We start from the raw sequence: 13,631 nt of genomic DNA, 5'->3' as shown, positions 1-13,631 counted from the left end.
CCAGAGCACCGAGGTCTTCCTGTCCCAGCGTGGGAGTGGGACACCGGAGGTCCGTGGTGGGCTTTGGCTTGTGAGAAGTTGGTTGCCACGGAGCGTAGTGGACACAAGAGAAGAGGCTATGCAGAGAAGGAAGTGGGAGGAGAGGAGAAGGTCCGTGGGCCGTGTTCGCATCAGCCCAGGCTGGCCCCTTCCCTGCTTCCTTGCTTGGTGCCTTGAGCAAGGCAGAGCCGTGGATGGCAGGTCCATGTGCCAGGGAAGGCGCGGAGGTGCGTCCTCAGTGCATGCCTTGGCTTCCAGGGTCTGGGTGGCTGGTGTTAGGGGTGGTGGCGAGGGCCCTTAGCAGGGGTAGCAGCCTCTTAGGCCGCCGAAGCAGCCCAGGCCTCCGAAGCCGGAGCCGAGGCCGAAGCCACCAGAGATGGGCACTCCCTGGGAGCTGAGGACGTTGCCCACGGCAGCCGATGAGGAGGATCCGACGGCGGTGTTCTGGGGGAAGGAGCTGAGGATGGGTCCGGGCAGGGTGACGAGCACGGCGGGTGGCTGGATGACGACGCGGGAGTCCTCGCACTGCCTGACACAGGGCTCGTTGCAGCTGTTAGCCAGCGGGGTGGGTCCGCAGGGGCGGCAGAGGTCGTAGCAGGCCATGTCTGTGGTGTGGAGGGGTCCTGGAAGAGAGGGTGTTGAGAAGGCGTAGGGGCGTGGGGGTGCGTGGAGGGGGTGCGTGAGTAGGGCGAGGGAGTGGGGCGGCGTGGTGTGGGGCTGTGGGGAGCGTGGCGGTGGGGAGGCGTCAGGGCTGGTGAGGCCGGGGGCCGAGCGTGCTGGAAGAGCTGGGCCAGGGTGAGGCAGGAGACGGAGGGGAAGGGGGTTCGTGCTCACCTCGTTGACCGCGTAGGAGAAGGCGTCAGGAGAAGTGTGTGAGGGAGAGAGGCGCTGGGCCGGCTTTTATGCTGGTCCCCAAGTGCCTGAGGGTGAGAGACAGCCTTTGCACGTGACAGCATTTTTCAGCAAGCAGTTCTTGCATGCCACAACCATGCCAGTAATGAGGTGGGGTGTGTTTTCCTTCCTGCAACGCTCCCTTTTCATGTCCTCCCCTTGAGGACGTGTCCACTTGGCCCTGGCGGCAGCTTTTAAGTGAGAGTAGGTGTTTGGGAGGATTTGTATGGAAGGTGCGTGTAAAAGTCCTGGGCAGGCCCGGCCAAAGCATAGAAGAGGTGGGGCGTCATCAGTGAGGTCATCCCACGGCACTCATGTGGGGTGGTTTGCGGGTGCGTTGTGAAGAGGGGGCTCTATTCCCTCGCAGCCCTGGAAGGCTGCTCTGGGATTTGGAGGTGTGCTGGGCATGAGGCATGCCCCTTCCACAGCATTCTCTCCCTCCCTCCCTCGCTCCCTGCTCGCTAAGCCTGTGTTAAGGCCTGGCCTTTCCCTTTGGGTGTGCTCTCTGGGTGTCTTGTTGCCTCTCTGGCTTCTAAGGTTGTAGCTGGCTGTATTGGGTTTATGTGGCAAGGTTTTGGTAGCGAGGGGGCTAGAGGGCTGGCTTCTGTTGGAAGGTTCCAGAAGATACCCGCCCTGTTCGATAGAGTCCCCACGTGCCGAAAGACGAGCCGTCGGGGAAGAAGGCGAGCCTGGCGGAACAGAGAGCTTTGGCTGGAACTCGGGGTAAAAAAAGGAGAGTTTACGCCTTGTGGAAGAAGGGACAGGCAACTCGGGAGGACTACAAGGATGTGGTCGAGGTTATGCAAGGAGAAAATGAGAAGGGCCAAAGCCCAACTCCAACTTTATCTGGCTACTGCCGTAGAAGAGACAAAGCAATGTTTCTTTCAATAGGTATAGCAACAAAAGGAGGGCTAAGGAGGATCTGCATCCTTTATTGGATGCAGGGGAAAACAAGAGTGACAAAGGATGAAGAAGAAGTTGAGGTTCGTTTCGTTCGTTCGTTCGTTCTTTCTTTCTTTCTTTCTGTCTTTCTTTGCCTCAGTTCTTAATGCTGAGTCCAGTTTTTCTCCCGGTGCCCAGCCCCTTGAGCTGGAAGACAGGAACGGGGAGCAGAATGAAGCCCGCAGAACCCAAGGAGAAATGGTTAGCGACCTGCGACACCACGCAGACACACACAAGTCTATGGGGCCAGATGGGATCCACCCAAGGGGACGGAGGGAGCTGGTGGAAGTGCTCCCCAAGCCACTTTCCATCACTTCTCAGCACTCCTGGCTAACCGGGGAGGTCCCGGTTGACCGGACCTTGGCAAATGTGACACTTATCTACAAGAAGGGCTGGCAGGAGGATGCGGGAACTAGAGGCCGGTCAGTCTGACTTTTGGTAGCAGGGAAGTAGCAGATCATCCTGAGTGCCACCATGCAGCACATTCAGGACAACCAGGTGACCAGGCGCAGTCAGCAGGGGTTCGTGAAAGACAGGTCCTGCTTGACTCTCCTGATCTCCTCCTATGACAAGGTGACCCGCTTAGAGGGTGAGGGAAAGGCTGTGGATGTTGTCTACCTGGACAATATTAAAGCCTTTGACGCTGTTTGCCACAGCCTTCTCCTGGAGAACCTGGCTGCTCATGGCTTGGACGGGCGTACGCTTTGCTGGGTCAAAAACTGGCTGGACGGCCGAGCCCAAGGAGGTGTGGCGAATGGAGTGAAATCCAGTTGGGGGTCAGTCACAAGTGGTGTTCCTCAGGGCTCAGTAGCGGGGCCAGTGCTCTTGAATAGCTTCATTAATGATCTGGAGGAGGGGATCGAGTGCACCCTCAGTAGGTTTGCAGACACCACCAAGTTGGTGGGGAGTGTTGATGTGCTTGAGGGTAGGCAGGCTCTAGAGAGGGATCTGGACAGGCTGGATCGAATGGGCTGAGGCTAGCTGCATGAGGCTCAACAAGGCTGAGTGCCGGGTCCTGCGCTTGGGTCACAGCAACCCCAGGCATCGCTACGGGCTTGGGGCAGAGTGGCTGGAGAGCCGCCTGGTGGAAAAGGACCTGGGGGTGTTGGTCGCCAGCGGGCTGCATATGAGCCAGCAGTGTGCCCGGGAGGCCAACGACATGCTGGCTTGTATCAGAGACAGTGTGGCCAGCAGGACCAGGGCAGCGATCGTCCCCTTGTAGTTGGCACTGCTGAGGCGGCAGCTGGAATACTGTGTTCAGTTTTGGGCCCCTCACTACAAGAAGGACGTTGAGGGGCTGGCGCGTGTCCAAAGACGGGCAATGAAGCATGTCAGGCTGAGATGCAGGAGAACTTTATTGAGGGGGGAAAAATAGTGAAACAGCAGAAGCACCAGGTGGAAGGGAGGTCAGCCTTGGTCATCAGCCGAGGTGCCTTGCGTGCAGTAGGTCCAGCCAGAGCACCGAGGTCTTCCTGTCCCAGCGTGGGAGTGGGACACCGGAGGTCCGTGGTGGGCTTTGGCTTGTGAGAAGTTGGTTGCCACGGAGCGTAGTGGACACAAGAGAAGAGGCTATGCAGAGAAGGAAGTGGGAGGAGAGGAGAAGGTCCGTGGGCCGTGTTCGCATCAGCCCAGGCTGGCCCCTTCCCTGCTTCCTTGCTTGGTGCCTTGAGCAAGGCAGAGCCGTGGATGGCAGGTCCATGTGCCAGGGAAGGCGCGGAGGTGCGTCCTCAGTGCATGCCTTGGCTTCCAGGGTCTGGGTGGCTGGTGTTAGGGGTGGTGGCGAGGGCCCTTAGCAGGGGTAGCAGCCTCTTAGGCCGCCGAAGCAGCCCAGGCCTCCGAAGCCGGAGCCGAGGCCGAAGCCACCAGAGATGGGCACTCCCTGGGAGCTGAGGACGTTGCCCACGGCAGCCGATGAGGAGGATCCGACGGCGGTGTTCTGGGGGAAGGAGCTGAGGATGGGTCCGGGCAGGGTGACCACCACGGCGGGTGGCTGGATGACGACGCGGGAGTCCTCGCACTGCCTGACACAGGGCTCGTTGCAGCTGTTAGCCAGCGGGGTGGGTCCGCAGGGGCGGCAGAGGTCGTAGCAGGCCATGTCTGTGGTGTGGAGGGGTCCTGGAAGAGAGGGTGTTGAGAAGGCGTAGGGGCGTGGGGGTGCGTGGAGGGGGTGCGTGAGTAGGGCGAGGGAGTGGGGAGGCGTGGTGTGGGGCTGTGGGGAGCGTGGCGGTGGGGAGGCGTCAGGGCTGGTGAGGCCGGGGGCCGAGCGTGCTGGAAGAGCTGGGCCAGGTGAGGCAGGAGACGGAGGGGAAGGGGGTTCGTGCTCACCTCGTTGACCGCGTAGGAGAAGGCGTCAGGAGAAGTGTGTGAGGGAGAGAGGCGCTGGGCCGGCTTTTATGCTGGTCCCCAAGTGCCTGAGGGTGAGAGACAGCCTTTGCACGTGACAGCATTTTTCAGCAAGCAGTTCTTGCATGCCACAACCATGCCAGTAATGAGGTGGGGTGTGTTTTCCTTCCTGCAACGCTCCCTTTTCATGTCCTCCCCTTGAGGACGTGTCCACTTGGCCCTGGCGGCAGCTTTTAAGTGAGAGTAGGCATTTGGGAGGATTTGTATGGAAGGTGCGTGTAAAAGTCCTGGGCAGGCACGGCCAAAGCATAGAAGAGGTGGGGCGTCATCAGTGAGGTCATCCCACGGCACTCATGTGGGGTGGTTTGCGGGTGCGTTGTGAAGAGGGGGCTCTATTCCCTCGCAGCCCTGGAAGGCTGCTCTGGGATTTGGAGGTGTGCTGGGCATGAGGCATGCCCCTTCCACAGCATTCTCTCCCTCCCTCCCTCGCTCCCTGCTCGCTAAGCCTGTGTTAAGGCCTGGCCTTTCCCTTTGGGTGTGCTCTCTGGGTGTCTTGGTGCCTCCCTGGCTCCTAAGGTTGTAGCTGGCTGTATTGGGTTTATGTGGCAAGGTTTTGGTAGCGAGGGGGCTAGAGGGCTGGCTTCTGTTGGAAGGTTCCAGAAGATACCCGCCCTGTTCGATAGAGTCCCCACGTGCCGAAAGACGAGCCGTCGGGGAAGAAGGCCAGCCTGGCGGAACAGAGAGCTTTGGCTGGAACTCGGGGTAAAAAAAAGGAGAGTTTACGCCTTGTGGAAGAAGGGACAGGCAACTCGGGAGGACTACAAGGATGTGGTCGAGGTTATGCAAGGAGAAAATGAGAAGGGCCAAAGCCCAACTCCAACTTTATCTGGCTACTGCCGTAGAAGAGACAAAGCAATGTTTCTTTCAATAGGTATAGCAACAATAGGAGGGCTAAGGAGGATCTGCATCCCTTATTGGATGCAGGGGAAAACAAGAGTGACAAAGGATGAAGAAGAAGTTGAGGTTCGTTCGTTCGTTCGTTCTTTCTTTCTGTCTTTCTGTCTTTCTTTGCCTCAGTTCTTAATGCTGAGTCCAGTTTTTCTCCCGGTGCCCAGCCCCTTGAGCTGGAAGACAGGAACGGGGAGCAGAATGAAGCCCGCAGAACCCAAGGAGAAATGGTTAGCGACCTGCGACACCACGCAGACACACACAAGTCTATGGGGCCAGATGGGATCCACCCAAGGGGACGGAGGGAGCTGGTGGAAGTGCTCACCAAGCCACTTTCCATCACTTCTCGGCACTCCTGGCTAACCGGGGAGGTCCCGGTTGACCGGACCTTGGCAAATGTGACACTTATCTACAAGAAGGGCTGGCAGGAGGATGCGGGAACTAGAGGCCGGTCAGTCTGACTTTGGTAGCAGGGAAGTTTACGTAGCAGATCATCCTGAGTGCCACCATGCAGCACATTCAGGACAACCAGGTGACCAGGCGCAGTCAGCAGGGGTTCGTGAAAGACAGGTCCTGCTTGACTCTCCTGATCTCCTCCTATGACAAGGTGACCCGCTTAGAGGGTGAGGGAAAGGCTGTGGATGTTGTCTACCTGGACAATATTAAAGCCTTTGACGCTGTTTGCCACAGCCTTCTCCTGGAGAACCTGGCTGCTCATGGCTTGGACGGGCGTATGCTTTGCTGGGTCAAAAACTGGCTGGACGGCCGAGCCCAAGGAGGTGTGGCGAATGGAGTGAAATCCAGTTGGCGGTCAGTCATAAGTGGTGTTCCTCAGGGCTCAGTAGCGGGGCCAGTGCTCTTGAATAGCTTCATTAATGATCTGGAGGAGGGGGTCGAGTGCACCCTCAGTAGGTTTGCAGACACCACCAAGTTGGTGGGGAGTGTTGATGTGCTTGAGGGTAGGCAGGCTCTAGAGAGGGATCTGGACAGGCTGGATCGATGGGCTGAGGCCAGCTGCATGAGGCTCAACAAGGCTGAGTGCCGGGTCCTGCGCTTGGGTCACAGCAACCCCAGGCATCGCTACGGGCTTGGGGCAGAGTGGCTGGAGAGCCGCCTGGTGGAAAAGGACCTGGGGGTGTTGGTCGCCAGCGGGCTGCATATGAGCCAGCAGTGTGCCCGGGAGGCCAACGACATGCTGGCTTGTATCAGAGACAGCGCGGCCAGCAGGACTAGGGCAGCGATCGTCCCCTTGTAGTCGGCACTGCTGAGGCGGCAGCTGGAATACTGTGTTCAGTTTTGGGCCCCTCACTACAAGAAGGACGTTGAGGGGCTGGCGCGTGTCCAAAGACGGGCAATGAAGCATGTCAGGCTGAGATGCAGGAGAACTTTATTGAGGGGGGAAAAATAGTGAAACAGCAGAAGCACCAGGTGGAAGGGAGGTCAGCCTTGGTCATCAGCCGAGGTGCCTTGCGTGCAGTAGGTCCAGCCAGAGCACCGAGGTCTTCCTGTCCCAGCGTGGGAGTGGGACACCGGAGGTCCGTGGTGGGCTTTGGCTTGCGAGAAGTTGGTTGCCACGGAGCGTAGTGGACACAAGAGAAGAGGCTATGCAGAGAAGGAAGTGGGAGGAGAGGAGAAGGTCCGTGGGCCGTGTTCGCATCAGCCCAGGCTGGCCCCTTCCCTGCTTCCTTGCTTGGTGCCTTGAGCAAGGCAGAGCCGTGGATGGCAGGTCCATGTGCCAGGGAAGGCGCGGAGGTGCGTCCTGCATGCATGCCTTGGCTTCCAGGGTCTGGGTGGCTGGTGTTAGGGGTGGTGGCGAGGGCCCTTAGCAGGGGTAGCAGCCTCTTAGGCCGCCGAAGCAGCCCAGGCCTCCGAAGCCGGAGCCGAGGCCGAAGCCACCAGAGATGGGCACTCCCTGGGAGCTGAGGACGTTGCCCACGGCAGCCGATGAGGAGGATCCGACGGCGGTGTTCTGGGGGAAGGAGCTGAGGATGGGTCCGGGCAGGGTGACCACCACGGCGGGTGGCTGGATGACGACGCGGGAGTCCTCGCACTGCCTGACACAGGGCTCGTTGCAGCTGTTAGCCAGCGGGGTGGGTCCGCAGGGGCGGCAGAGGTCGTAGCAGGCCATGTCTGTGGTGTGGAGGGGTCCTGGAAGAGAGGGTGTTGAGAAGGCGTAGGGGCGTGGGGGTGCGTGGAGGGGGTGCGTGAGTAGGGCGAGGGAGTGGGAAGGCGTGGTGTGGGGCTGTGGGGAGCGTGGCGGTGGGGAGGCGTCAGGGCTGGTGAGGCCGGGGGCCGAGCGTGCTGGAAGAGCTGGGCCAGGGTGAGGCAGGAGACGGAGGGGAAGGGGGTTCGTGCTCACCTCGTTGACCGCGTAGGAGAAGGCGTCGGGAGAAGTGTGTGAGGGAGAGAGGCACTGGGCCGGCTTTTATGCTGGTCCCCAAGTGCCTGAGGGTGAGAGACAGCCTTTGCACGTGACAGCATTTTTCAGCAAGCAGTTCTTGCATGCCACAACCATGCCAGTAATGAGGTGGGGTGTGTTTTCCTTCCTGCAACGCTCCCTTTTCATGTCCTCCCCTTGAGGACGTGTCCACTTGGCCCTGGCGGCAGCTTTTAAGTGAGAGTAGGTATTTGGGAGGATTTGTATGGAAGGTGCGTGTAAAAGTCCTGGGCAGGCCCGGCCAAAGCATAGAAGAGGTGGGGCGTCATCAGTGAGGTCATCCCACGGCACTCATGTGGGGTGGTTTGCGGGTGCGTTGTGAAGAGGGGGCTCTATTCCCTCGCAGCCCTGGAAGGCTGCTCTGGGATTTGGAGGTGTGCTGGGCATGAGGCATGCCCCTTCCACAGCATTCTCTCCCTCCCTCCCTCGCTCCCTGCTCGCTAAGCCTGTGTTAAGGCCTGGCCTTTCCCTTTGCGTGTGCTCTCTGGGTGTCTTGGTGCCTCCCTGGCTCCTAAGGTTGTAGCTGGCTGTATTGGGTTTATGTGGCAAGGTTTTGGTAGCGAGGGGGCTAGAGGGCTGGCTTCTGTTGGAAGGTTCCAGAAGATACCCGCCCTGTTCGATAGAGTCCCCACGTGCCGAAAGACGAGCCGTCGGGGAAGAAGGCCAGCCTGGCGGAACAGAGAGCTTTGGCTGGAACTCAGGGTAAAAAAAAGGAGAGTTTACGCCTTGTGGAAGAAGGGACAGGCAACTCGGGAGGACTACAAGGATGTGGTCGAGGTTATGCAAGGAGAAAATGAGAAGGGCCAAAGCCCAACTCCAACTTTATCTGGCTACTGCCGTAGAAGAGACAAAGCAATGTTTCTTTCAATAGGTATAGCAACAATAGGAGGGCTAAGGAGGATCTGCATCCCTTATTGGATGCAGGGGAAAACAAGAGTGACAAAGGATGAAGAAGAAGTTGAGGTTCGTTTGTTCGTTTGTTCGTTCTTTCTTTCTTTCTGTCTTTCTTTGCCTCAGTTCTTAATGCTGAGTCCAGTTTTTCTCCCGGTGCCCAGCCCCTTGAGCTGGAAGACAGGAACGGGGAGCAGAATGAAGCCCGCAGAACCCAAGGAGAAATGGTTAGCGACCTGCGACACCACGCAGACACACACAAGTCTATGGGGCCAGATGGGATCCACCCAAGGGGACGGAGGGAGCTGGTGGAAGTGCTCCCCAAGCCCCTTTCCATCACTTCTCGGCACTCCTGGCTAACCGGGGAGGTCCCGGTTGACCGGACCTTGGCAAATGTGACACTTATCTACAAGAAGGGCTGGCAGGAGGATGCGGGAACTAGAGGCCGGTCAGTCTGACTTTGGTAGCGGGGAAGTTTACGTAGCAGATCATCCTGAGTGCCACCATGCAGCACAGTTCAGGACAACCAGGTGACCAGGCGCAGTCAGCAGGGGTTCGTGAAAGACAGGTCCTGCTTGACTCTCCTGATCTCCTCCTATGACAAGGTGACCCGCTTAGAGGGTGAGGGAAAGGCTGTGGATGTTGTCTACCTGGACAATATTAAAGCCTTTGACGCTGTTTGCCACAGCCTTCTCCTGGAGAACCTGGCTGCTCATGGCTTGGACGGGCGTATGCTTTGCTGGGTCAAAAACTGGCTGGACGGCCGAGCCCAAGGAGGTGTGGCGAATGGAGTGAAATCCAGTTGGCGGTCAGTCATAAGTGGTGTTCCTCAGGGCTCAGTAGCGGGGCCAGTGCTCTTGAATAGCTTCATTAATGATCTGGATGAGGGGATCGAGTGCACCCTCAGTAGGTTTGCAGACACCACCAAGTTGGTGGGGAGTGTTGATGTGCTTGAGGGTAGGCAGGCTCTAGAGAGGGATCTGGACAGGCTGGATCAATGGGCTGAGGCCAGCTGCATGAGGCTCAACAAGGCTGAGTGCCGGGTCCTGCGCTTGGGTCACAGCAACCCCAGGCATCGCTACGGGCTTGGGGCAGAGTGGCTGGAGAGCCGCCTGGTGGAAAAGGACCTGGGGGTGTTGGTCGCCAGCGGGCTGCATATGAGCCAGCAGTGTGCCCGGGAGGCCAACGACATGCTGGCTTGTATCAGAGACAGCTGCGGCCAGCAGGACTAGGGCAGCGATCGTCCCCTTGTAGTCGGCACTGCTGAGGCGGCAGCTGGAATACTGTGTTCAGTTTTGGGCCCCTCACTACAAGAAGGACGTTGAGGGGCTGGCGCGTGTCCAAAGACGGGCAATGAAGCATGTCAGGCTGAGATGCAGGAGAACTTTATTGAGGGGGGAAAAATAGTGAAACAGCAGAAGCACCAGGTGGAAGGGAGGTCAGCCTTGGTCATCAGCCGAGGTGCCTTGCGTGCAGTAGGTCCAGCCAGAGCACCGAGGTCTTCCTGTCCCAGCGTGGGAGTGGGACACCGGAGGTCCGTGGTGGGCTTTGGCTTGTGAGAAGTTGGTTGCCACGGAGCGTAGTGGACACAAGAGAAGAGGCTATGCAGAGAAGGAAGTGGGAGGAGAGGAGAAGGTCCGTGGGCCGTGTTCGCATCAGCCCAGGCTGGCCCCTTCCCTGCTTCCTTGCTTGGTGCCTTGAGCAAGGCAGAGCCGTGGATGGCAGGTCCATGTGCCAGGGAAGGCGCGGAGGTGCGTCCTCAGTGCATGCCTTGGCTTCCAGGGTCTGGGTGGCTGGTGTTAGGGGTGGTGGCGAGGGCCCTTAGCAGGGGTAGCAGCCTCTTAGGCCGCCGAAGCAGCCCAGGCCTCCGAAGCCGGAGCCGAAGCCGAAGCCGCCAGAGATGGGCACTCCCTGGGAGCTGAGGACGTTGCCCACGGCAGCCGATGAGGAGGATCCGACGGCGGTGTTCTGGGGGAAGGAGCTGAGGATGGGTCCGGGCAGGGTGACGAGCACGGCGGGTAGGCTGGATGACGACGCGGGAGTCCTCGCACTGCCTGACACAGGGCTCGTTGCAGCTGTTAGCCAGCGGGGTGGGTCCGCAGGGGCGGCAGAGGTCGTAGCAGGCCATGTCTGTGGTGTGGAGGGGTCCTGGAAGAGAGGGTGTTGAGAAGGCGTAGGGGCGTGGGGGTGCGTGGAGGGGGTGCGTGAGTAGGGCGAGGGAGTGGGGAGGCGTGGTGTGGGGCTGTGGGGAGCGTGGCGGTGGGGAGGCGTCAGGGCTGGTGAGGCCGGGGGCCGAGCGTGCTGGAAGAGCTGGGCCGGGTGAGGCAGGAGACGGAGGGGAAGGGGGTTCGTGCTCACCTCGTTGACCGCGTAGGAGAAGGCGTCAGGAGAAGTGTGTGAGGGAGAGAGGCACTGGGCCGGCTTTTATGCTGGTCCCCAAGTGCCTGAGGGTGAGAGACAGCCTTTGCACGTGACAGCATTTTTCAGCAAGCAGTTCTTGCATGCCACAACCATGCCAGTAATGAGGTGGGGTGTGTTTTCCTTCCTGCAACGCTCCCTTTTCATGTCCTCCCCTTGAGGATGTGTCCACTTGGCCCTGGCGGCAGCTTTTAAGTGAGAGTAGGTGTTTGGGAGGATTTGTATGGAAGGTGCGTGTAAAAGTCCTGGGCAGGCACGGCCAAAGCATAGAAGAGGTGGGGCGTCATCAGTGAGGTCATCCCACGGCACTCATGTGGGGTGGTTTGCGGGTGCGTTGTGAAGAGGGGGCTCTATTCCCTCGCAGCCCTGGAAGGCTGCTCTGGGATTTGGAGGTGTGCTGGGCATGAGGCATGCCCCTTCCTCAGCATTCTCTCCCTCCCTCCCTCGCTCCCTGCTCGCTAAGCCTGTGTTAAGGCCTGGCCTTTCCCTTTGGGTGTGCTCTCTGGGTGTCTTGGTGCCTCCCTGGCTCCTAAGGTTGTAGCTGGCTGTATTGGGTTTATGTGGCAAGGTTTTGGTAGCGAGGGGGCTAGAGGGCTGGCTTCTGTTGGAAGGTTCCAGAAGATACCCGCCCTGTTCGATAGAGTCCCCACGTGCCGAAAGACGAGCCGTCGGGGAAGAAGGCCAGCCTGGCGGAACAGAGAGCTTTGGCTGGAACTCGGGGTAAAAAAAGGAGAGTTTACGCCTTGTGGAAGAAGGGACAGGCAACTCGGGAGGACTACAAGGATGTGGTCGAGGTTATGCAAGGAGAAAATGAGAAGGGCCAAAGCCCAACTCCAACTTTATCTGGCTACTGCCGTAGAAGAGACAAAGCAATGTTTCTTTCAATAGGTATAGCAACAAAAGGAGGGCTAAGGAGGATCTGCATCCCTTATTGGATGCAGGGGAAAACAAGAGTGACAAAGGATGAAGAAGAAGTTGAGGTTCGTTCGTTCGTTCGTTCGTTCTTTCTGTCTTTCTGTCTTTCTTTGCCTCAGTTCTTAATGCTGAGTCCAGTTTTTCTCCCGGTGCCCAGCCCCTTGAGCTGGAAGACAGGAACGGGGAGCAGAATGAAGCCCGCAGAACCCAAGGAGAAATGGTTAGCGACCTGCGACACCACGCAGACACACACAAGTCTATGGGGCCAGATGGGATCCACCCAAGGGGACGGAGGGAGCTGGTGGAAGTGCTCCCCAAGCCCCTTTCCATCACTTCTCGGCACTCCTGGCTAACCGGGGAGGTCCCGGTTGACCGGACCTTGGCAAATGTGACACTTATCTACAAGAAGGGCTGGCAGGAGGATGCGGGAACTAGAGGCCGGTCAGTCTGACTTTGGTAGCAGGGAAGTTTACGTAGCAGATCATCCTGAGTGCCACCATGCAGCACGTTCAGGACAACCAGGTGACCAGGCGCAGTCAGCAGGGGTTCGTGAAAGACAGGTCCTGCTTGACTCTCCTGATCTCCTCCTATGACAAGGTGACCCGCTTAGAGGGTGAGGGAAAGGCTGTGGATGTTGTCTACCTGGACAATATTAAAGCCTTTGACGCTGTTTGCCACAGCCTTCTCCTGGAGAACCTGGCTGCTCATGGCTTGGACGGGCGTATGCTTTGCTGGGTCAAAAACTGGCTGGACGGCCGAGCCCAAGGAGGTGTGGCGAATGGAGTGAAATCCAGTTGGCGGTCAGTCATAAGTGGTGTTCCTCAGGGCTCAGTAGCGGGGCCAGTGCTCTTGAATAGCTTCATTAATGATCTGGAGGAGGGGGTCGAGTGCACCCTCAGTAGGTTTGCAGACACCACCAAGTTGGTGGGGAGTGTTGATGTGCTTGAGGGTAGGCAGGCTCTAGAGAGGGATCTGGACAGGCTGGATCAATGGGCTGAGGCCAGCTGCATGAGGCTCAACAAGGCTGAGTGCCGGGTCCTGCGCTTGGGTCACAGCAACCCCAGGCATCGCTACGGGCTTGGGGCAGAGTGGCTGGAGAGCCGCCTGGTGGAAAAGGACCTGGGGGTGTTGGTCGCCAGCGGGCTGCATATGAGCCAGCAGTGTGCCCGGGAGGCCAACGACATGCTGGCTTGTATCAGAGACAGTGCGGCCAGCAGGACTAGGGCAGCGATCGTCCCCTTGTAGTCGGCACTGCTGAGGCGGCAGCTGGAATACTGTGTTCAGTTTTGGGCCCCTCACTACAAGAAGGACGTTGAGGGGCTGGCGCGTGTCCAAAGACGGGCAATGAAGCATGTCAGGCTGAGATGCAGGAGAACTTTATTGAGGGGGGAAAAATAGTGAAACAGCAGAAGCACCAGGTGGAAGGGAGGTCAGCCTTGGTCATCAGCCGAGGTGCCTTGCGTGCAGTAGGTCCAGCCAGAGCACCGAGGTCTTCCTGTCCCAGCGTGGGAGTGGGACACCGGAGGTCCGTGGTGGGCTTTGGCTTGCGAGAAGTTGGTTGCCACGGAGCGTAGTGGACACAAGAGAAGAGGCTATGCAGAGAAGGAAGTGGGAGGAGAGGAGAAGGTCCGTGGGCCGTGTTCGCATCAGCCCAGGCTGGCCCCTTCCCTGCTTCCTTGCTTGGTGCCTTGAGCAAGGCAGAGCCGTGGATGGCAGGTCCATGTGCCAGGGAAGGCGCGGAGGTGCGTCCTGCATGCATGCCTTGGCTTCCAGGGTCTGGGTGGCTGGTGTTAGGGGTGGTGGCGAG

General features: G+C 58.9%; 3 protein-coding genes and 1 pseudogene across 3 annotated transcripts; all 4 read right to left on the bottom strand.

Moving 5' to 3' along the window:
• Positions 1-336: 336 nt before the first annotated feature.
• On the bottom strand, positions 337-642 carry LOC142600695 (feather keratin-like). The gene has a single exon (XM_075747071.1). The coding sequence runs from the start codon at positions 640-642 to the stop codon at positions 337-339; it is 306 nt and encodes a 101-aa protein (XP_075603186.1).
• Positions 643-3,661: 3,019 nt separating this feature from the next.
• Positions 3,662-3,967, bottom strand: LOC142600694 (feather keratin-like). The gene has a single exon (XM_075747070.1). The coding sequence runs from the start codon at positions 3,965-3,967 to the stop codon at positions 3,662-3,664; it is 306 nt and encodes a 101-aa protein (XP_075603185.1).
• A 3,018-nt stretch (positions 3,968-6,985) lies between these two features.
• On the bottom strand, positions 6,986-7,291 carry LOC142600692 (feather keratin-like). Its single transcript, XM_075747069.1, has one exon. The coding sequence runs from the start codon at positions 7,289-7,291 to the stop codon at positions 6,986-6,988; it is 306 nt and encodes a 101-aa protein (XP_075603184.1).
• A 3,021-nt stretch (positions 7,292-10,312) lies between these two features.
• Positions 10,313-10,619, bottom strand: LOC142600693 (feather keratin-like; annotated as a pseudogene).
• Between the last annotated feature and the right edge of the window lie 3,012 nt (positions 10,620-13,631).

This window comes from Balearica regulorum, chromosome 2, assembly GCF_011004875.1.
Source record: "Balearica regulorum gibbericeps isolate bBalReg1 chromosome 2, bBalReg1.pri, whole genome shotgun sequence".
NCBI lineage: Eukaryota > Metazoa > Chordata > Aves > Gruiformes > Gruidae > Balearica > Balearica regulorum.
The sequence above is the reverse complement of the archived record's forward strand: the minus strand, read 5'-3'. Positions and strand labels throughout refer to the sequence as shown.

Coding starts and splice junctions, on each gene's coding strand:
- LOC142600695 (XM_075747071.1), bottom strand. CDS start 642: ATGGCCTGCTACGACCTCTGCCGCCCCTGCGGACCCACCCCGCTGGCT.
- LOC142600694 (XM_075747070.1), bottom strand. CDS start 3,967: ATGGCCTGCTACGACCTCTGCCGCCCCTGCGGACCCACCCCGCTGGCT.
- LOC142600692 (XM_075747069.1), bottom strand. CDS start 7,291: ATGGCCTGCTACGACCTCTGCCGCCCCTGCGGACCCACCCCGCTGGCT.